This window comes from Medicago sativa, chromosome 7 (genome assembly GCF_051527215.1).
Source record: "Medicago sativa cultivar Bolivia chromosome 7, Bolivia_mono, whole genome shotgun sequence".
In the NCBI taxonomy this organism is placed as follows: domain Eukaryota; kingdom Viridiplantae; phylum Streptophyta; class Magnoliopsida; order Fabales; family Fabaceae; genus Medicago; species Medicago sativa.
In genome coordinates this window covers 103,606,883-103,630,256 of record NC_140755.1, presented here as the reverse complement: position 1 = coordinate 103,630,256, position 23,374 = coordinate 103,606,883, and the positions used below count along the sequence as shown (strand labels likewise).

Here is a 23,374-nt window from a genome sequence, read left to right as displayed (position 1 = left end):
AAACTCCAAAGCCTCCAAAAACTTTCTTTCCAAGTTTTCATACAGCTCATTCCCAGCTTAATTTGTTAATTTTTTTTATCAAAGATTTTTCCGTCTAAATATTAGGTAGGACTACTACTAGTATACTACTATTTAATGTGTTGACTCATTAGGTCTTCTTCTTTGACTATAGTTTATTTGTTGTTGCAAATGCAAAAATAACTAATTAATTCATCCTATGATATGATATGATATCCGTTTTTTCCGCCGATTTTACTTACACTATGCTACCTGCCATTGACTCTTTTCCTCGTTTTATTCTATTTTTTAAATCACATTACATCGATAAATGGCAATGGCTCATTGAACGCATCTAGCTTCATCACTATCTCTCAAATTTATTTATATTATTTTTTGGCACCATTTGTAATCAAAATTTAAATGTCAAAGTTAAATACAAACAGGTGTACACCTTGATTAACAAACATTTTTTTAAAAAAAAAATATATTTAGGTTGCCATGTGTGGATATGTTAGTAGCATATGGGTAAAAGGGTAAAAGAAAAGCGTGAGATCCAGTATGCTCGAAAAAACATGAGATCCATAAATATGAAATAAATAAAAGTGAACCCTTTCCCATTGAAAAAGTTTTGTAACTTTATTAGCTAAAATTCCACACAGAGATTCATGAGGGGCCATTTCCTTTATAAGTGGTAAAGTGAAACGGAACAGAGTCAACAGTGACAGTTTCATAGCATTCAAATTCATTCTAAGCCTTTTCAGATAGGTCATACTCTTCAACAGTAACACTCACCAACTTGTCACCCACACTTCACTAGGTGGAGTTTAGCATGGGAAAGGAGAATTGTTTCCCACCATGGGAAAGTTTTTTTTTGTCCATTGGATCAAATGAGAAACACAATCTTATCATGGTCTATCAACACTTAATTATTTGTTTACTTTCTCTTCCACTACAACTCTCTCTCCACCATTCTACATATTTTTTTGATAGCCAATTTATTAAAAGAAATGCCCAGCAACAAGAACAACAGAGCAGCCCAGCAAAACAAGCATAAGCTGGGCGCTAGAGAGCCTAAAAACCGGAAGCCACCGTTCCATTCTTCTATCATGATTTAATTTGTTTTGGGTATTAATCTCTGCTTCTATATCCATCCATCAAGATTTAATTTTTTCCCCCTTTTTCAAACCTAGATTCCACAGCCCACACAATACAGAAAGAACAATGAAGAACACAAACTCCAGAAAGAAAAACAAAAATGATTATAAGAAAAGCAGTAATAGTAATCGATATACAAATATAAATAAAAGAACAACAGTTGCTATTGATTGTTAATATAATTCCACCACTACCTTTCATAATTTTTTTTTTTTTTAGTTTTTGCTTTCGATTTAATGAATGAAAGAAAGGACTTTTGTAGTGAGTCAAGTGAAAGGAACTTGTTGATGGTAAGCCATTCGTGGATTTTATTTTATGCTTGATGTGGTGGGTGATTGAGGTATGCAATATGCTGAAGACCAGAGAGAATTGGAGTAAAAGACAAAGTGAAAAAAATAATCAAGTATTGATAGACCATGATAAGATTATGTTTCTCATTTGATCCAATGGACAAAAAAAACTTTCCCATGGTGGGAAACAATTCCCCTTTCCCATGCTAAACCCCACCCACTTCACTATGCTATGCTATGCTATGCTTTTTTACACATTCCGAATTCAATTTTACACATAAATAACCCACTCAACTACCTCACCAATTTCTTATCTTACTAGTTATTATTTTTGTTGAACCAATTGTCTCCATAGAATTTTAGTAGTAGTAAAAGGAACAAAATCAGTGTCTTAACATAACATATGCCTGGTCCCGTTTTTGTTCTTAATAATAGTATCTCAGACTCACTCTTCTTCTCATAAGCTCATAAACCCTGGCTCTGTTTTTCTCTTCTGCTTCTGTTGTCTCTGCATCTATTCAATGCAACCTTTCTTTTCTCTGTCTTCATAAGTAAAAACCTTTAACCCACACCACCTATTTACTTTGCTTTTTTTCACTTTTGTTCAGATTCTTTATCTATAAATTCTGCTCAGGGAATTAATATCCTTGTCTAAGGTTTCTTGGGAACCACATCTTCCTGTCTTTTTTATTTCTTTTTTTCCTTTAAAAAGTTCTCAACCCCACCCATTTTTGTAAGACACAACAAAAACACTAGAAGAAACGGTCACTTTCTTGGTCAAGCAATCTCTTTGTTTTGATTTAAGAATCCAAATATGGATGTAAGTTTATTTTCAGTTACACTTTTCTTTTTGTTTTCTAGTTTTGTTAAAGTTACGTTCATGAGTAGTATAATCATTAATGTTTGTTGTTGTTAATAGGAATGGAAGAGAAGTTGTCAAATACCAGCTTTCGGAAACTGGGATTTTGCAAATGAGTTACCAATAACTCAATACTTTGAAACAGCAAGACAAGCTGGTTTGATTCGTTACAGTTCTTCATCTGGTGAAAGTGATCCTTACGTTCATGTTCGTGCAGCAGAACATGATCTTTATGCTGTTTCTGTTGATTATAATAAGAAACCAGTTCGAAAGGTAACAACCACCTTTTTGTTTTTTCTTGTTCTTTCTTTTATTACTTTTACCAAATTTTAACCTTACAACTTTCATAATCATTGCATACTTTACCTCAAATGAAAAATCTAACTCATTGATTGTATGTTACATAATCATCATCAATCAAAGATGTGATTGTAGCTAGAGTGATTTGCAAATTTTTAATGATTAGTACTATTTACTCTGAAATTTGTGGTACATAAATAAATGCGCGTGTTGTCACGAGTCATGATGACCCATATGGTTAATAATGTGATTGATGGTTGAGAAAGGACATGAATTTTGAATAACACATGACTCCTATTTTTTTTATTTCCTAGTGGGCTAGTAGTAGTACAAAAATAATTTTTGGTTGGTTCACATGAGATGAGAACAAGTTATATGATTTGTTATGTGTAGGCAACAAGGAATAGGGAAAGGAAGTACCAAAATGTTATGGTGAATGAGAAAGAAACAACAATGAACATGAACATGAGAAAGCAGCAAGGGAAAGTGTACGACGTAATGGAACATCCAAGGAAGCAAATGAACAAGAAGGTACATGTTAGTGCTCCATTACAACCAACGAGACTTCCAAAACCTGTTGATGAAGATCTCTATAAGATCCCTCCTGAGCTACTTCGCACAACTAAGAGGGTTGGTCACTTTTTTTTATTTTATTTTATTATTATAGTATTTTGTGAATTGTGTTATCCGTGATTTGAAATGTTGTTAATGTTATGTTTGACTTTAATGTTTGTGCAGAAAAAAATGTTGGGTTTCATTTCCAAGTGTCTGGTGCCTGCTGCTTGTGTTTCATGAGGGATCATGTCATGTCTCGTTTCTATAATCAATCACTAAGGAAGTTTAATTTTTTGGTTTGTTGTTATGTTAGTAACGCTAACGCATGTTGTGCTGGTTTTCTTGTGCACTCAGATGCTACTTATATGATGACTTTTTTGTATGATGATAAGAATGAATTACTACCTCCGTTCCTTTTTAATTGTCATATTTTGACATTTTACACATACCAAGACAATAAATAAATGTTACTACTTTTGATACAATAATTTATACTTTTACCATAATGACCTTATTCATTTAATATCTTCTTTCATATACTTCTCTCTCCACAATAAATAACTAAGGGTAATAATGGTAAAACAACATTTAATGTTGCATTGAACTTTGAAAGTGACAGTTAAATTGAAACAAAATTTTTCTTCAAAAGTGACACTTAAAAAGGAACGGAGGGAGTACTATTAATGAATGAAATGAATCTAGTTATTGCATTCTTAAATTTAATTTGGCGTTGATTTCCTTTATTCAATTTGGTCGGTGCTTTGCACTCATGTAAGTAATTTTTTTTTTTTGAAGTTAGTGATCATTTGTACGTTGGGATTATTAAGTTGACCATTGTGTCTAAATTAAAATGTCGGTTGTCACACAAAATTCGTTATGTTATGGCACACCTGTTGATTCATTTCAAGGTCCTTCAAGTGTTGGTGTGACTTTTAAACGAAAAAAAAAAATAAAAAAAAAATCAGCGTTGGTGCCACCTTTGAATGATTTAATACACTTTTATTACTATGCTTTAAGCATTTAATAGAAGAGATAAGAGAAGCTCGCCAGTCACCACGTCATAATTCTACTCCATCTTATCCATATTATTTCTACTGCATCTAATTCCTTCTAAATATGAGTCTCTCTATTGATTTATAAAATAAAAATAAAAAAAATAGTTTGTGCAAATGCATCTTAAAATTATGTTCAACAAAGCACTATAATTACGAGTATTGATGTGAAAAAATACACCATAAGATCCATAAAGTTTCGAAAAGAAACAAAACTAGATTGAATGAAAGTGGGTTATTGTCTTCTCTCTATACTTTTTCTTGTTTTACTTTGAAAAAATGTCTTTTAACGCATGTAGAACGTGGTGATAATTATTTAATTTGTCTTATTTCAAGTTCAACATAAGATTTGAGACACCAAACCTGTATATCTCAATCTCTATCTTTCATTTACTTTTCATTTTATACACTTAACACGAATCTTGTAAATATCTCAAAAGTTAAATAAACATTGTATTTTATAATCCGAAAATTGGAGTACAGCCAAAAATGATCAGAGTAGAACCCAAAAGGAGGATAAGTTGTCCCACATGCATCATGGTCAATTAATCAGTCTATACTTAACATAGAAAGGAACATAAATAAGAAACCAAACAAAACAAGATAATTCAAACAATATATGTTTTTGTTATTGTATGGTGTTATTCTAAATTCTAAAACTCTAACCCTTATTTCTTCCATGGGCTTTTCTTATTTGCTTATTAACAATTGATTCAATGGAAGCTTAAAGAGCCGTTTGGGTTAATCAATTATCTCCCATTGATTCCATTAATCTTCCATTGACTCAATTTATCCAATTTCTATTCAATGGATTAATCAATTCATCGTCTATTTGTTGGATTAGTCTTCCATTAATCTTAAGAAGCTGCAATTAATTGTTAACGAGTATTTTGATATTTTTGAGGTCTTAAAGATGTGAGGTTAGAAGAGCAATTTCGTTGTTGTTGTTAGCTGTCCCTGGCCCAACTTCTATGATAGTTATGTTTCACATTTTGTTATTTTTTTCGTTGACCCAACCAATTTTTCTCAATTCTGTACACTATTGATTTTAATTCAGTTTTAAGACAAAGTGGTACTACAAGATTGGGATGATGTTATGAATTAGTTTCTTATGAATCAATTTTTTATCATCTAAACTGATTATTTGAATGATTATATGAACTATTTGTTCTCCAATATTTTTTTTTCCAAGGATTCCTTCTTGTTCCTAACAACAAAGATGATTATTGTTCCCACATCAAAGGGTGCTAGAAAACATCAAGAAAATACCAATATAACCTCATCGGCAGTTAACTGCAAATGAGTTTTAACTGGCGGCAATTAAGTTAACTGGTGTTTCTTAGCATTGTTTGGAGTGTAGACAGCAATCCTCAACAACAAAAATACAGAATTAGGCCCCCATAATTTGGGCCTTTTAATGCCGGGTTGGCTTCTTAATATCTATTTGACTCCTTTTTCTACCCTATTGATTTCTCATATACTCTATGCAGTTCGGTTTATAGAATTCGAACGGCATAAACACCTCATAAAAACTTCAAAGACACATTAAAATATTTCGGGTTTTAGAATCTAAATAGGGCGCACGAGAAACTCATAGTGTGAAAAAAGTAATAACCTATCTATTTTTATCTTTCTATGTTTTCTTAGATATTTATACATTGATTTAGCGCTTTGATTTCCTTAGACTTTACTTGAGAGTTTGATAAGGAAGGACTAAGAGAAAAAATAAGGATGAATTGAAAAGAGAAGGAAGGATAATCTCCAATTTGAATGAGAAATTTATTTTCCTTCATAATACAAAATATTTGGATATGGATAACTCAAAAAAAAAAGTATTGAAAGATAATTTTAAAGGTTTTAGAAAAATTATTCAAATCATTTTCATCCTCTTTAATTATCTCAAAATTAAAAACATATTAATTATATACAATCTATTAACATTTTCAACAAAAAATACTCTACTCCGTTTCAAAATGAGTGTCGTTTTAGGTGTTTACACACACATTAAAAAATGCAATGATTAAAAGAAAGAGAATGATTATTTTACCAAATTATCCTTATTAACTATTGGTTAGTTTTAAAAGTAATACTTTGAAAGTAGTGTGCAGAGTATTAATTGGAGGGTACAATTGAAAAGAAAAAGTTATTATTGCATTGGAAACTTAAAGCGACATTCATTTTGAAACAATTTTTTTTTTGCTAAAGCAACACTCATTTTGAAACGGATGGAATATTAAATAAGGTGTTTTTTGTCTAGAACTCATAGCTCAACTACCAAATGCTGAAATTGCAAGGCCGCACGTCGTGATCCGGGTTCGAACCCGAGACCTCACAGTTGTGTGTGAGTTTAATTTCAGTGGATTACCACTTTATCCAAGACAAAAAAGAAAAAAATGTATTTTTTTTCTTTCTTTTCTCTCTCAACCTTTCTCTAAAGTTCTCTCCTCTCTCATCCAAACTCTCAAATATAGTCTTGACGTCAATGGATATTAATAATAACAAAAAAAATGCCACTTTTAAGAATTTTAGGTGTCTCTCAAAAAAAAAAAGAATTTTAGGTGAAATAAATTCGAGCATTAAGACCATATATTTTCTTAATGTTTAAAAAGGAATGACTTAATTGGCTGCGCTCTTGATGCCTAGATAGGTAACATTGGTTTTATTTTGGGTTTGAGAGAATGTTGTAGAGTGAATAGTGGATGTTGGTTTGATTTGGATTGGTATGAATTTTGTTCTGTTGTACTGTCAATTGGACATTGGTGTTGTTTGTTCTTCTAGCAGAGTTGCCTTGCTTAACTAGGTTGGTACTACCTTTGTGTACCTGCATTGCATACTACAAAGGTGTGTATTGTACTTGTGATTTGTTGTTCATGACACAACCTCATGTTCAACAACTTTGCTGTCTCTATTGCTATGGATTCCAATCCTAATCCCCTCCAAAACACACCTCATGTCAACTATCATTGGCATTCTATCAATTACCTCACCTAACCCAATTTTTTTTTTACCAAAATCACACATAGCCTAAACTGAAATGATCAAAATTATAATAAAGCTTACAAATAGCTTCCACCAATATTTTTTTGGATAGGAATACTTCCACAAAGTTTGTTTTGCAATTTGCACTAAATAAAAGTTTATTTGTGTTAAAATCATTGCGTATATTTAGTTTTGAAAAAACAAATGCTAAGATGAATAAAACAAATTTTAAAGGTTAGGACTCATGAAATATTTTTAAAAAACTATATATAAGTAGATTTTTTTTTGTCTTAACCCTTTGATTCTTAGAAAAATGAGATTATGAAAATTCAAAGTTTGACTGAAAGGTAAGCAAAGTCTAAACAAAAGATAATTGTTGAGTATGGCTCGTATATACGCAAAAGAGGGGCAAGAGGCGGAGAATGAGCCGAGATAGCGAAGTGTTGCAAAGGTTCAGGGGTATTATTGTAAACTGAACGACAGTACCATATATATCGGTTGTAACACAGTAAACCATAATTCATCATTGGTCGAACTGCGTTAACAAAGATCGATAGTGTCTATTGTTGTTGTTCTTTACATTAATCTTCTTTCACTTTTACTGCTGTTGTTCTAACAATAACTAATCTATTCAATATGTTTTGTAACATTGTTGATCGTAAGTAGAATGTAAGCGTTTATAATTTTCTAAACACATAATTTCACTTCTAAATTTAGGATCTTCACAGTATTTTGATAATCAAACTTATCTTTGATGCTTGAAACATCAATTTTGTTACGCTGCCAATTGCTTTTAGTGGTTTCATTTTAATTTTTTTAAAAGTTTGATTTACTAATTCTAATTTTTTTTTTACTAATTCTAATTTATTTTGTTTCAATTGTTTAAAAAAATGATGTTCTCAATAATCAAATATTATTATGATACTAATAAAATTTTAATAATAATCAAAAAAAGATTATGTTGACTAAATTAGAAAAATTAATAAAATTAGTAGAAATATTAAATTTGTTAACCATTGATGTTATTTTTGAAATCTACCCTTCAAGAGATAATTGTTTTATGTTTTTATCATACTAGTACCTATTGTTGGTTGTAAAAGAAGATGTAAAATAATTAATTGTTTGTTTATAAAAATGATTAATGCAATTGAAAAATATAAAAAAAGATTTTATACGAAGTGACAATAAAATTTCTTAAGATAATTTTATATTTTGAGACGAAGATAATATCTTTAGGAACCAAACTTGTGCTAAAGAAAGTAAGTTTTATCATATGAGTTGATACAGAACGAAAGCAAAGGGTGCTAACTTAAAAGATAAACAGATAGGTTGCAAGAGACAAACCTATCAAATAAGGTTTTTCGAAATCCATCAGAATTGAGTGAAAAGTCTCGAATATTTTTATTGAATGGAAAGTGTCTTTTAGGCTGCATAAGTCTTGTTTAAATACTAAAAGAAATAACAAACTTGTAGGACCGAAAAATAATAAACTGAAATAAAATAGAAAATTCTAGAATATGCTAAAATATTAAAAGGCGGTTTCGAGCCTTCAAACCACGTCGTGAGTTCTAGGGCTTTCTGAAAAGATATAATTCAGGTCATTCCGACACCGGATGCAAAATCTGCACCATTTTGAATGAACCTTTCTTACGCAACCCTTCGTATTCGATCAGTGCCGCTAGTTTGTCTACATCATGAATTGGGTGGATTTGAGTAGAAATTCCATGGGTACATGGTCCTTGTTGCTATGCCTAAAGTGATAGAGTGTAGAATATTTATCTCAGATTTTGTAAGAGGTATACTTATTTTAGACGACTAATATAACACCCCTAAAGCAAATAGTATTAAGATGGAGTTTATTGATTTTATATTTTCAATTGATAACTATTTCTTATTTCTTATTATTATTTTTCAAGTTGAATTAGTTCTTTAATTAATAGATAACCTATAATCCTAATAATCAAAATATTTTGGGTTTGTCCTCGAAGGTGTAGGTCGGTGATTAGGGTTGAAACATTGAAGAAATTTATGAAGAAAGTTGAAGGTTTGATCTCCGTTGCTGATATTTCTCCCTCGTCTTTAACAATATAGTAACGATTAATATTTGTCTATAAAAAACAAATCATTCGGATTTGTGTGGTACAATGAAGAAAAGTCTAAAACCATGTCAATTTGGAGGACCATTTATTTTATAAACGTTTGCATTTTGATTGGTGATTGTTGATTCATTTTACCATCCTCTGCTGTTTGCTTGTCAATCTTATTAGGATACAACCCCCACTCCTTGTTGTTGTAAGGACCACCTAACTGAAATCAAAAGAAGAGGGGCCATGAAAAAGGTGGGGAGTAAAATGCTCCTGTATCTGGACTTGTCACTTCATATATATGTTAAAAAATCAACAATTTTTTGCTTAGAAGATGAGAAACACCATTCCAAAAATTATTGTAAACACATTTTTGATCAATTTAATGTCATCCATATATAATTAATTGCATAAAATTAAAAGGTATCAATTTCAAATGCAGTGTATCCTAGACTGTAGCCACAAAGTGATAATGCATTGCATTCCATTACTAAAGATTCCTACATGAGTTTCCATCTTGAGCCATCAAAATATATATAGCTATTTATTGTTGAGACCACAAATAATGGTGCACATAGTTTTGCTTTGGAACGAGAAGTGTGGAGCCCGTGAAGTGAAGGATTCATTTGGACACTAACATAGCTTGAAAATAATGACTTTTTGAGTTCAGTGATTTGCGTTTTTTTAGTGCCCATGAAAACGACGTTATTGGATATTCCCCTATTTAGTATTTATATACACTTGTTTTCTTTCCAACTTTACTATCAACATACGTAATTTCACAAAATTTACATCATGACAATCTTTATTACCTATTTCATTTGATTACAGCTATAGTTTTATAAGAACTTCTATACGCGTTATATTAATGTGGTCATCTCATACTCATATTCACATGAGAAAAAGAGTAACGTGCAAGAAACATTTGTCAAATGTACACCTAGTTTTAGTCCACTAATAGTAGTAATAATAAGAAATTAACAAGTAAAAACCAGCCAATAGAACCATTAATTAACCAGCCATCCTTTTGAGTGAGCCTACATTCAATTCACCAACTTATTGCAACACATCAATTCATAAAAAGTGATTATAATGGATGGTAATGTTGTATTTTATTGAATTAATCATTAATCCTTTATTGTGACTAATTGTGAACAAAAGTAAACCTCTTGGTACAACGAACCTTGTAAATATATACAAAGGCTGATATCATCCAAATACTCAGCCTGTTTTTTTTCCTCATTTTCAATCACTTTCTTCACTCACATATGACCAAACCTATTCACTGCAACTATTTCTGATCTGCATGCAATGAAACACATCATAGCATGAAGAGTCAGCCAGCACATTATGAATCTGAATATTGTTATGTATGACTGAGCAACTCTGAACATTCTAATCTGTCGGTGAAAGTATACATAATATTAATAAAAATGACAACATAAGTGCCCAAGTCAAAATGAAAGCAATACCAATATTAATTTATTAATTTAAAGTTGAGAGAATATGACTACTAAAAGGTTGACCTCAGTGGCTTAATGAACTTTGGTGAAGTTTAAATCGATAAAGAGTACCTGAATATAAACTCTGGTTAAAACAATCATTGATTAGATTTTAGTTACCATCCGACTGAACTTCAAATTATTAGAGTATTTGTCCCCTTACCGGGGGTTATTAAAAAAATCATCATAACCATATAACTATAATAATCATATGGCTAATTGGTGGTGCTTTGACAATTTAAACAGTGAAAGTTGGGTAAACAGGAGCAATAAATAAGGTGCCGACATCTTCAAAGGGGAAAGAAAACAAAGGAAAGGGAGACCCTACACAATTCCCACTCTCACTCTATAATTAGATGTCCCTTATCTGCTTGATGATACCGATTTACCAACAAGAAGTTCCACATGCAATAGTGCCAATTACAAAAATACAAATACACAATTTGTCACCTCTTCAAATTGGTTGGCTAGGCAACAAACAAACTATGAATAGTTACAAATTTAGGTGTCATAAACATCAATCACGAGCAGCAAGGCAAATAACAAAATAACAAAAAAAGTAAAGAATAGAGCTTTTTCAAAAGGAATAAAGTATATGGTAGAAACTTAAAGTTAAAAGTAGAACACTTTGCTTTAGCAACTCATTCATTTATATGCCTGATTGCATGTGATAAGGAACGGTATGCAGTTGATGTACATAAAATGTGAACCTTTTTTTTCCCATTTGTACAGAAGAAAGCAAGTAATAATTTATTTACACGGGTGATTTTCTGATTTTTGAAGGTTTAGTTTAACAGAGGGGTAACCTTGGCGCAACTGGTAAAGTTGTTTTCATGTGACTGGAAGGTCACGGGTTCAAGTCCTGGAAACAGCCTCTTGTGTAAAAAACAGGGTAAGGCTGCGTACAATACACCAAATGGTGGGACCCCTTCCCGGACCCTGCGTATGCGGGAGCTTTAGTGCACCGGGTTGCCCTTTTTTTTTGAAGGTTTAGTTTAACTAAGCAGTGTGAGTTAAGGATGGAGATCTGTTGACCCTCTCTAGAATACCGCTAGCCTTCCTTTTCGCCCTTGAAGTTCCGCATTGTGCGAGCTTAGATAACGTACCATTGGTCTTTTCTTCTTCTTTGATTTCCTTCCACATTGTTCTGTCATTATAACAGATTGTATATAGGATTGCAATGCAATTTTCTTTGCATCTTTCTGATGTGCTCTCCCTTATAATTTTCAGTAAGAAAGGAACTGCGCCGCGATCACGCATTTCTTCAACAGCCGTGGGATGACTGGAGAGGAGTGCCAGTATAGCCAACAGCTCATCAACTAGAATGCTGTTCATGATCTTATTCAAAATTACCCTAACTGCCCCTTCTCGCACGGTCCTTCCTTTATTCTCGTGAACAAGACATAGGTTAAATATGGCTGATGCAGCATCTTTCATGGCTAATGTATCTCCCTCATCTAGAAGGCAAACCAAATGTTTGATAGCTCCAGATTTTCCAATGATGAGCTTGTTGGAATCGATTGCTGATAATGTGAAAATAGCTGCTGCAGCATTGCTTTTTGTTGGAATGGTTCCCCATTTCATGGCATCAATCAGCAGGTTAATGAGGGTTGGATCCTCTGCAAACACTTTCTTATTATCGTCAAGAATTGAGAGATTCAGAATAGTTGTGATCAAATCCTCTTGAAGATCAGGGTGAGGACAAGCACTGCCTGGTGATAATGGATGAAGCAACTGCGTGATCACATCACCAGACTCCTTAAAAAGGGTTCGGAACGAAGGTGTCCGCTTTGTCAATAACCGAAGCTCTTTCGCAGCCGCTTTCTGATCAGAAACAGAACACGATAACTTATGAAGCAATACATTCAAACGGTCTCTGTCTGCATTAGTCACCACTTCATCCATGTCCCGAGCAGAAGGCTGTGGTAGCTCAAGTCCACGCTCCTTACACCACTGTGCGATCATATCTCGGACCAAGTAATTAGGAGTAAGAATTGTGTGAGAAAGAACTTGCTGGGTTTGAGGGCATGTTCTTTTGCCTTCATTCAACCACCTCTGGATGAATGGCCGATCATATGTCTACAACAGCAAAACAATAAATCAGAACACATTAACACAACAATGAATTAAAAAGCCACTAATAACATAACCCTCACACTCAAATGCACAACATATAGATTTAATTCATAAACACCGTCAATCAATCATAATCATCAAATCATTAGAAACATTTGACTTTTATCGTAACAACTTCTAAAGTCATACACATGATTGATTATAATGTGTTGACAGTGTAAAACATTTTACATTGACAGTGCATCAAAATTAAACTCTAATCGTACTTAGGGCCTGTTTGGATTGGCTTATAGAGCTTATCTATTGGCATAAGTTCTGTGAGACTGTTTGTGATAATGTATGAAAACAGCTTATAACAATTTTCATAAGATTTTTTCAACATTTTTTAATAAGTTGTCCAATATTATTTATAAAAACAACTTATAGTATATTGAAAAACAATTTAGTTATTTTATCCTTTGTTATAAAAATAGCTTATGCAAGCTTATACATAAACGTTTTTCATGTTAAGGGTTTGTGCTATAATCTGCATATAAGTTGTTAATCCAAAAATACATTATTCATCTTCCTACCATCACACACAATTCAGGGTTCATGTAAACTCAAAAGAAAAGAGTAAACAAAAAACAAAAATTAAATTTTGAAATCATCCACCTGAATTGAATTGAATTGAATCCACTAATAATCCAAAGGATTTGAAAAAACTATGTTTCAGTTATGGTTATTACTGTTATATAAATAAAAAATAAAAAAAGAAGAAGAAGAATAGGAAAAAGAGGTACCTGTCCGGTGGACAAGATAACAGGGTCGATCATCAATTGAGAAGAAATAGGGCAACGAAAATGAGGAGGAGGGGCAAAATGGTCCAATTTATCAGAGAAAGATTTGGTTGTTTTCGTTGTTCCATTCTTGTTGTTGTTGATTTTGAAATCTCTGAGAGAAGAAAGAGCGGCGATTGCATCATCGGTGGTTTGAAGAGAATAGTCATCATCAGAGTCAACGATAGTTTTAACAAGTTTCCATAAACGCTCTTTCAATTCTTTCGTATCCGCCATAACCGAATGCTGCATTGCTTCAACACTCGCTCACTCACTCACCGTTCATCACTACCATTCATTCTTTTTCTCTCTTTTGACTCTCAATTAATTCTATTTAAATTAAATCACTAACAAACAAACAAATAATAACACAACACTTTTTTTCTTTTTGAATCTTTGTGTGTTTTTTTCTCTCCGTGTATGTGTATGTGTGTGTCGAATCAGGTAGATAACGCGTTGCGTAAATATATGTGTGTGTGTGTGTAAGAACAGAAAAAAAATAAATAGGAGGGGTAAGGTAAAAATAATGAGAACAAAAAATAAGGAACGTGATTTTAATTTTAAAGAGGAAAAAACATGGTTGACCCGACCCGGGTGAGTAAATGAGTCCAACCAAACTCACGGAAATGCAGTTTTGGCTGTTTCTTTCTACCGCCAAACACACCACAAACAAACACCACCAGACTTTCAAGGAGGAATGTATAAAAACTTACATCAATTGTACTCACTAAAAGGAAGAGATAACAAGTGTCTTGGTTAAGAAGATTAAACTGAAAATTTATTTTGAGAATTGTTAATCAACACATTTCGATATTAAAAATCAATTCTTTTTTTACATAGAATTTGTCATTATTTGCTTTTTAAAATCATTAACAAGTAAAGGGCATGCTAACATTACTCTAAGTAAAATAAATTAACATGTTTAAATTAATTTAATATTAATAATTGCAAATATATAGCATGCATTCATGTTTATTAAGAAAGAACAACCCATATCTTAAATTTAGGTCTAAGTTAATCTTCAGCAATGTGGTAAAAGAAAGTTTCACATCTTGAATATGATTACATCAACCGAAAACAAAGTACATAGAAAACAAACAAAGGAGCATTAATTAATAGCCAAAGTGAAAAATGTAGTAGTCAACACACCCTTGGGCACCACTTGCGACATACTTAGATCTTACTATGTCTTAAAGGTATTTGAAATGTGGTATAGATCGATTTTAAAACGAAAACTCATTCCAAAGTTAAGTTTGGATGACTATTTTAAAAGGTCTAATCCAATACAAACAAATTTAATGCAGTTTAATTGGATTGACTTTTAAATGTCCAAATTGTATTTTTTTTATTAATATTATAAATTCACGGTAAAGTAATAGGTTTGATTCAAAATATAACATATAATATATTAAAAATTAATATTACAGAATAACAATAATCAAATATGTTTGAAACATATAAAATAATAAAAATTATATTAATATTACGGAATAACAATAATCAAATATGTTTGAAACATATAAAATAATAAAAATTTCATCAAGAAAATTATAAAAGAAATAAAAGAAAATATTGATGCAGAAATGTAGAACGCTGCAACTCTAGGATCAATTGAAGCATATGAACAAAAACGCTCTTTCTCTAATACTCCCTCCGGTCCTATTTATAAGAGAAAGTGTGGTCAATAAAAGTTGATGTATCTGGATTGAATTTTTAACTAGATACATTAACTTTTGTTGACCCAACTTTTTCTTATAAATAGGACCGGAGGGAGTATATATACTAAAGAGGAGAAGCAGAACGCTACGACTACAACATCTAACAATGAAAATATTTAGTCTCACCCAACAGAACGCTCTTTCTCTCACCCAACACCTCATATTTAGTCTCAACCAATGAAAATATGACACATCATTTAAATTTAATGGAGGTGCACTTTCAGTTGCATATCTTGATAATGGAACCGCTTGAAAAAAATGGTTGAACATGATCTAGAGAGACAACAAAAAAGAAATTGATTTTTTTATTTTACAGTTTTTTAAATTTAAATTATGTGTCCTATTTTCATTGGTTGAGACTAAATATGATGTGTTAGGTGAAAGATCATGTAAGAATTTCTCCTAACAATATAGCGTCCAATTCTAAAATTACATCTCCAAACAACTCTAGAATAATTTTCAAGTAAGGTGTTCACGGCCTTTCCCTCAAAGGTTAGTGAAAACCTCCATGGAGAACCAATATAATAACTTTCTTGAAGTCTTGAAACAACTCAAATATCCCCAATGGCACCAATGACACCAAAACTATGTCATGGAAGTATTTTCCCATATCCCTTTGATAGATGTTTTGCTACAAATGCCAAGTACTATTCAAAGTTTTTAAAGAATATTCCTAAACCGCTACAAGCTAAATCCTACATATACCCCCTCACTCTCCCACCACTCTCTTGTTCTCCAATCTACAAAGCAAATCTCTTTCGATCTTTCTCACTCAATTTCTCTTTCAAAAAGAAAAAACCATTCATCTCTTTCATTCTCTTAACACTTTTCAACATGAAATTTACACAATCTTCAAACAAAATTACCACCAACAACACCAAATCTTCTATACCGGTGGAGTCATCTGAATACCAAGATGCACCAACACTTTTTGGTGGTGAAACCTAAATCAAAATCACAAACCCTTAATTCCAAAATGAACAACCCTGACCAAAATTCAAACCAACATAGCCATGAGCGAGATTTACACAGAAAAAGGAATGGATGTCTCTGATCCATTTCCTTATCGCTTACCTGATCCCCTAGATAGCGTTGGACGCACTCAAAGGAAATAAGTAGTAGTCCACTAAATGTCCCATAACAAAAATGTGGTGAAGGAATTTTATTCCTCCATTCTCATTGAAAAGCAAGAAACATGCGTGTGGTTCGTGACATTTTAGTACCGTTCTCATCAAAATTCATCAATTTTCACTTTGTTCTCATCAAAAGTCTAAAAGAATTCTACATCCTTAATATCTTTTTTTTTTTTTGGTTGAGGGAATCCTTAATATCTTTTTGTTTTCATAGAATTCTACAACTTTGTCAAAATTAAAATAGCATCACTCTTTCCATATTTTGTTCGATATGAGCCTTGGGATTAATTAATAATAATAACTGAGATTTTGTGCAAGTAAAATTCATGCCAACATATCATATGACATAAGAGTAAAATGGATTCAAATATCGTACGGTGGAAAAGCCACACTTTTACGTGCAAGAAACAATCCCAATCTTCAATAAAATGATACAATTCATGTTACACTACAATAAAATCAATTTTAAAATGTTCCTATAAGTATAACTCAATTGGTGGAGATAATATACTGTAACATACAGCGGTCGGGATTAGAACCTCAGACACCCCCATTTATTTAAACCATTAGTTTACTTAAAAAAAAAAGTCAATTTCAAAATAATCTCAAACATTAGATTAAAATAAGACGATTGATGTAAAAAATTGTGATATAGTAGGTGCATAAAATACAAATTCAAATAAAATGTGACGTTATGAAATTTACTTAGATATGTTTGCGGGGTAATTTTTATGCGCATGGAAATTAAACTAAAAAAAAATGATAAAAATACAGTTATAAGTACCTTTTTGAAAAAAATAAGTTCAGACTAAAACAAAATTTGAATTGTTTGCCATCATATGTATGGCTGGAGAGATTAATTTAGCAAAAAAAATATGATAATCAAATGCATATTATTATTACAATGATCATTAGCAGTAAAGTTATGATCAATGTTGATATTAGCAGCAAAAAACGTAAAACAATGTTATACGATCACAAGTTTTTGTAGGCAAAATTACAATTTTAGTCCCTTAACTTAATTTCAGGTAACAGTTTGGTTCTTTATCTTTTTTTAATTTGAATTTGGTCCTTTTTGTCCATTTTCATATACGTTTTCAAGCTTCAAATCTTATATTCTTATGCAAACATAGACGAGGATCATAGATTTGAAGACTGAATATCCATAAGAAAATAAAATCATGAATTTTAAGCTTAAAAATTCATATGAAAATGGACAAAAAGGACCAAATTAAAATGAAAAAAAGATAAATGACCAAACTGTTATCTGAAATTAAATTAAAGGACTAAAAGTGTAATTTTGCCACAAGTTTTTCTCCTTGTACTACTTGACCACGAAGCTTTTCACTCATCTTTTCACGTCCACCTTGAAACCAAATAGGATTAGACTTCCAATCCAAATGATTCATCTTCTCTCCAAAAGGGGCTCACAACTATTTGCTCAAGTTTGTGGGCATATTTTAGAACATTCATAACAAATTCAATTTCATACCAATTGCCAACACAACCTCCCAATTCAATAACTTTTACTTCGTCATGAGAGAATGTTTCAACATCCCTGATATCTTTTTGATTGTCAAACAACTTTGGATCTGCAAACTGTCCAAATTAAAAGAAACACAACAAGAATGATATTAAAAGTTGGCAAACATGTAACAAAGAATGTAAATCAAAACATCTTACAAAATCATCTAAAAAAATTTCGACAATCAAAATCATCTAAATTAATAACAAAATATTATATAATTATAAAAAATAAATACAATTACTACTTAGGAATCAAATCATTTTCAAAGATAATGGGTGCCAATTGCAATACGGTCAAATTGATTTTGAATATAAGGATGTTTCAATTTGTGGCCTTAACTGCAAGATCAACTAGGTCAAAAGTGTTAATTCATTTCTGTAGCTATGTATATAAATCAGAATGATAGCTATTAAAAAAATAAGAAAGTAAAACATGCATATTAACCATATGTTCACTCACCATGGCTGAAAGTTTCTGCAAAAAGGGACAAGCTTGAAGGATGTTTAAAATCCATAAAGGATCATACTCCACATCATATATAATATTTCTGAGTACAAGAAAATGAAGAGGTTCAACAGTTTAAGATGTTTGAGTGGTTGAGTAGTTTGTAGGGAAGTTGTGACCTAAACAAAATGTATGTTGTAAGATCAAACAAACTTAAATGTAAAAAAATTTAAAAAAATAAACTCATTCTTCCAACAATTTATGACTAACCATTGAAAATGTGGTCAACTGCAAAATCTCAAGTTCAGGAAAAAAAGTTGCACACAGAGCAACATATGTATTAAGCTCTTGTTTCAATGAAATGGAGAATTCAATTCTCTTCAGCACAGGAGTATTAAAGTTTATGGTATTCAAACCATTCTCCAATGAAGTAAATTCAAGACAACCTAACTCCAATGAACTGAGATTAAGGCAATCGAGTAAAATCAAGTTTACTTCCACTCGGTATAGAGTTTCGTATACGAAATAGCACCCTATAGCCTTGAGATGATAGAGAGATGAACTTACTATCTTCGGCATTGATGATTTCAACTCACAAAAAACTAAGCAAAGCTCTTCAAGTTGTGGACAATTAGATAACAAACTTTCAATGAAAGTTTCATCCAGCTTTGCACTATCAAGCGATAGAGATCTCAAATTTTTTAATGGAGTAAAGTCACAATTGGTGGGATGGAAAACAATACAATTTTCAAGACATAAGTGGTTTAGAGTTGAAGCATTGGTCTCCAAAAATAAGGCAAAGTCAATTTTACACTGATTGCGTCGAGTAGTGCAATGTGCATAAGGGCTTCCTTTAAAGAGTAGATCCACTTTTACAACTCCCCTTGCAATTGCAAAACTTATCCATTGATCAATAATGTTGCTTTGTTTATAATCTAAGTAGAAGTTCACCCGGAAAGAATCGATCTTTGTTCCTTGAAATTTTTTGACAAACTGGTTTACTCGTTTTATAAATTCATCCGTACTTAAATTCAAATCGATGTATCTATCAATAGTAGAACCACTAGGGACTTCAACGAGATACCCGGTTTGTAGTAGTTCCTCCTCAGTGCCTCCAAGAACATTTAAGATATCAAAGTAGAGATCCCTCCTTAGAGCCCAAAGATTATACCACCTTCTAGACAGTATACTAGTTTTCAACAAATCTTTCATGGATATCATAGTCAGGATATAAGATAAGATGTCATCAGACAACTTACTAATGCGATCATCCATTTTTTGGTCTTAAAGAAAATGGTCCCAGGGCACCTGAAATTTAATATATTTTTGTAGCTGCAATGAAAAGATGCAAAGTGGAAAAGAAATTTATATAATCCCAGTGAAAATCAAAATCATTGTTTATATGTAAGATGCAATCTGAGGCTCAATCTAAGGTGGAGGACCTTGGTAGGGTGACATTTAGCCTACACAATGCACAAATTTGTGTATCATACACAAGTTAAGGAAAGTTTTTTCTAAATCATTAGATTAAAAAGAACACTGATCTTTATTATAGGCTACCCACACCACATATTTCTTACTTTATCCTCAACCACTGTTCTATCTCCCTTTTTCACCACCAACACCACCACTACCAAACCAATAGCACGAATTATTTCACTTTATTAGACCTCACCCTCTTAATCCTGATGTCAATTTTCAATCTCGTTTCCTTGTTCAGTTATTTTATCCCAATTCAAATTCAGCTCTAAAAGTGTCAAAAGGTTTTTTTTTTTTTTGGAATTGAAGAGACCCATCATTTGTTTTGTGATTAAAATTAGAACTTTATTGATTCTGATTGTGCTGCTTTGAACAATGATGTTGAAGTCATTGATGGTGTAGTTGCTAATGATGGAGTTAAGATAATTCTGATTCGTCAAAACTGTGATGGATGCAACAACGTGAATAGCTTTGACAAGATTTTGTCTTGTCTGACTCTGAAGCCTGTGAAGCACACTCAAAAGGGTTTTTGTTGAAGAAGTTGGAAAGGAAGCAATTGAACAAACCTTCATGGTAGTCTAATGCCGCCGCTCCATTACTAAAGTCTAGATATGAAGCTTCTCATGTGATTTATAGAGTAAAAAATTGATACATATATGGTGTAAAAAGAACTAAGAGAATTGATTATCCATTAGATTTTTTGGAATTAATTTGTTACTGTTTGAGATTTTCTGGAATAAGATTTTGACTTGGGTGAAAAATGATACTCCCTCCGTCCAGGAATAATTGACCCATTTTCTAAAAAAAAAGTGTCTCAAAATAACTGACCCATTTCAATATTCAATACAACTTTCATCATTCCCAATACAATATAACACTAAATAATACTCCCTCCGTTTTAAAATGAGTGTCGTTTTAGGTGTTTACACACATATTAAGAAATGCAATGATTAAGAGAAAGAGAATTGTTATTTTACCAAATTATCCTTATTAACTATTGGTTAGTTTTAAAAGTAATACTTTGGAAGTAGTGTGCAGAGTATTAATTGAAGGGTACAATTGAAAAGAAAAAGTTATTATTGCATTGAAAACTGAAAGCGACATTCATTTTGAAACAAATTTTTTTGGCTAAAGCGACACTCATTTTGAAACGGAGGGAGTACTACTTTTATCATTCTCAATACAATATATTCCACTTTCCCCTTTATTTATTCATTTTTCTTAATATGTGTGAAAAACAAAATTGTGTCAATTAAATTGGGACGGAGGTAGTATTTGATTAGTGGTGTGTGAATGTAAAATTCTGAGATCTGAAAAAACAGTACTCATTGGAGGTTTTGAAGACAAAATGAAAAAAATATAGTACAGCTAGACCATGATAAAATTGGTACTACTCATTGATCTAATGGTGTACAAAAAACTTGTGCATTGAAAAAGTAACTTTGTAAATATGCACAAATTTATGTAGTGTGTATACTAAATGGCACCCCTTGGTAGGTCTCCTACCGTGAGATTATGAAAGGGTGGCATTTAGCATGCACACAACACAAATTTGTGTATATGTACAAAGTAACTTCTTCAATGCACAAGTTTTATGTGAACCATTGGATCATGTTAAGAACACAATATTACAACAGTCACTCAACACTTGATAAAAAACTTGGCTTTCTCTCTCCGTTTTTGCTTTTGTACCACATGAATTACATTTTATTTTTATAAAAAAATCAACATTAAAGAAAAATGTTCTTCAATCTTCATTATCACAATCCCAAAAAGTTCTGATTGCATCATCATCCTCTTCGTTGTCATCATCTTCTCCTCCACTCACAACAAATTCATATGTTCCTCAATTGTAGTTGTTTGAAATCAAAGTTCCAATTAGATTTTCTGAAATTAATTTGTTACTGTTTTATAGTGATGTGAGATTTTCTGAAATCAAAGATCGAATTTGTAATAAATCCATTAGATATTCTGAAATCAACACATGCAAAAACCAATAACTCAACCACACCAAGAACATAAAAAACTCAGATCTGAAATTTCTTGAAAGCACACATTTGTTGATGGTTTTGAGCAATTAAAAGAAAATATTGATGAGGAAAGTAGTGGTTATTTTAACCAATTTAATCTGAAACTGCTACCACCGTCGGAACCGTCGTCGGCGCCGGCGTCGGAGAACTTGTTTGTTGAAAAACAACTGTCGGAGGAGGGACAAGGTATCTAAAACTGGAGATATCGGAGACCATGGAGAGAGAGAAAAGATGAGGCAGGAGATTGCAACGGATGAGAGAAGGAAGGAGATTGACAGCAAGAAGTGGGTGAGTGGGGAAGAGAAGGGTGGTGGAGGAAGATTTTATATAAAAAAAACAGTGTTGAGAGTAAGAAATGGTTGAGTTTGGTGGTGGTGGTGGTGATGAAAAGTGGGAGGTTGAAGACAAAATGAAAAAAAATATAGTGTAGATAGACTATAATAAGATCAATGTTCCTCTTCAATCTAATGGTTAAAAATAACTTTTCTATAACTTGTGTATGCTACACAAATTTGTGTAGTGTGTAGGCTAAATGCCACCTTATGAAAGTATATTGATCTTATTATGTGCGTTAGAACAAATAACATTGTATAACAATGAATCAAAACTGATGTTACAAACTAGTTAAATGGAGTATTATTATTCTGAAAATAAAATCATGTGACAGTTCCTTTCACCAATCCATCATGAAATGATTCCACTCCAACATGTGAACCTAATTATCGTCTGCTTTAATTGCAATAATTAAAAAATCATCGAAATAAGAGAATTTTGAGAGATTAGATGATAACTCACTCAGAAGAAGATGCTGTGCAAGGGAGTCGAGATTCTGGAAACAAGGAAGAACTCACCGAATTATGTATTTTGCAGCGGCACCGCTCTGCTATTCACTTTGTTTGTGAGACTCTTACTTAATAATCGTAACATACATAACAGTAAAACCAACCAACGTTATAAACTCAGAGTCACGTGCACTTTCCATTGTTATCCATTGTTTCCTTTTTAAACTCAAATTTGTTATTTAAAACAAACAATTAAAAGTAGAACAACAATATGCGGAAGAGAAAATAACACATTTATGTTTGGGATTCTATATTAATTATGAATAAGATTAGAAACAGATCTCTTCAGCAGAGCTTATCTATGTAGTTATCATTGCCGCCATGGTTGCTGTCTTCAAAGATACCAAATGGCAGATAGAGACACACTACAACCACTACTCCATATTCTCATAGTCTCGTATTGCCGCCATTTTCTCCCATCGTTGATGTTATTGTTGTTGCCTCTCACGTCGTCGTTTTACACTGTTGTCTCTCTCCCGACGAACCTGTCTGCCTATCTCTCCTGGTTCTCTGTCACTAGCAGCTCTGTG

General features: G+C 32.2%; 2 protein-coding genes, 1 long non-coding RNA gene and 1 pseudogene across 4 annotated transcripts; 2 read left to right on the top strand and 2 right to left on the bottom strand.

Annotated features, from left to right (window-relative positions):
- The first annotated feature begins 1,655 nt into the window (after window positions 1–1,655).
- LOC146911613 (ubiquitin hydrolase) lies at window positions 1,656–3,563 on the top strand. Its single transcript, XM_085725884.1, has 4 exons — window positions 1,656–2,265; window positions 2,365–2,577; window positions 2,998–3,234; window positions 3,343–3,563. The coding sequence occupies exons 1-4, from the start codon at window positions 2,260–2,262 to the stop codon at window positions 3,397–3,399; spliced, it is 513 nt and encodes a 170-aa protein (XP_085582010.1). The 5' UTR covers window positions 1,656–2,259; the 3' UTR covers window positions 3,400–3,563.
- Window positions 3,564–8,407: 4,844 nt separating this feature from the next.
- On the top strand, window positions 8,408–13,633 carry LOC146911612 (uncharacterized). The gene is made up of 2 exons (XR_015018794.1): window positions 8,408–11,559; window positions 11,765–13,633. It is a non-coding gene; the product is annotated as an uncharacterized LOC146911612 (long non-coding RNA).
- On the bottom strand, window positions 11,389–14,138 carry LOC146911611 (U-box domain-containing protein 9-like). Its single transcript, XM_085725964.1, has 3 exons — window positions 13,635–14,138; window positions 11,765–12,855; window positions 11,389–11,559 (listed from the first exon to the last, which is right to left on the bottom strand). Exons 1-2 carry the CDS (start codon window positions 13,920–13,922, stop codon window positions 11,776–11,778), a joined length of 1,368 nt encoding a protein of 455 aa, XP_085582090.1. The 5' UTR covers window positions 13,923–14,138; the 3' UTR covers window positions 11,389–11,559; window positions 11,765–11,775.
- A 3,534-nt stretch (window positions 14,139–17,672) lies between these two features.
- LOC146911610 (uncharacterized) lies at window positions 17,673–22,930 on the bottom strand (annotated as a pseudogene). Its single transcript, XR_015018739.1, has 4 exons — window positions 22,798–22,930; window positions 18,764–19,801; window positions 18,509–18,672; window positions 17,673–18,120 (listed from the first exon to the last, which is right to left on the bottom strand). The product of XR_015018739.1 is annotated as an uncharacterized LOC146911610 (transcript).
- Window positions 22,931–23,374: the final 444 nt, after the last annotated feature.

Excerpts from the sequence above, each read along its gene's own strand:
- LOC146911611 (XM_085725964.1), bottom strand. The coding sequence starts at position 13,922 with ATGCAGCATTCGGTTATGGCGGATACGAAAGAATTGAAAGAGCGTTTA. Across the intron at positions 12,856-13,634 it reads TTATCTTGTCCACCGGACAG|ACATATGATCGGCCATTCAT; the intron begins GTACCTCTTTTT and ends TTGCTGTTGTAG.
- LOC146911613 (XM_085725884.1), top strand. Across the intron at positions 2,578-2,997 it reads ATAAGAAACCAGTTCGAAAG|GCAACAAGGAATAGGGAAAG; the intron begins GTAACAACCACC and ends TGTTATGTGTAG. Across the intron at positions 3,235-3,342 it reads TACTTCGCACAACTAAGAGG|AAAAAAATGTTGGGTTTCAT; the intron begins GTTGGTCACTTT and ends ATGTTTGTGCAG.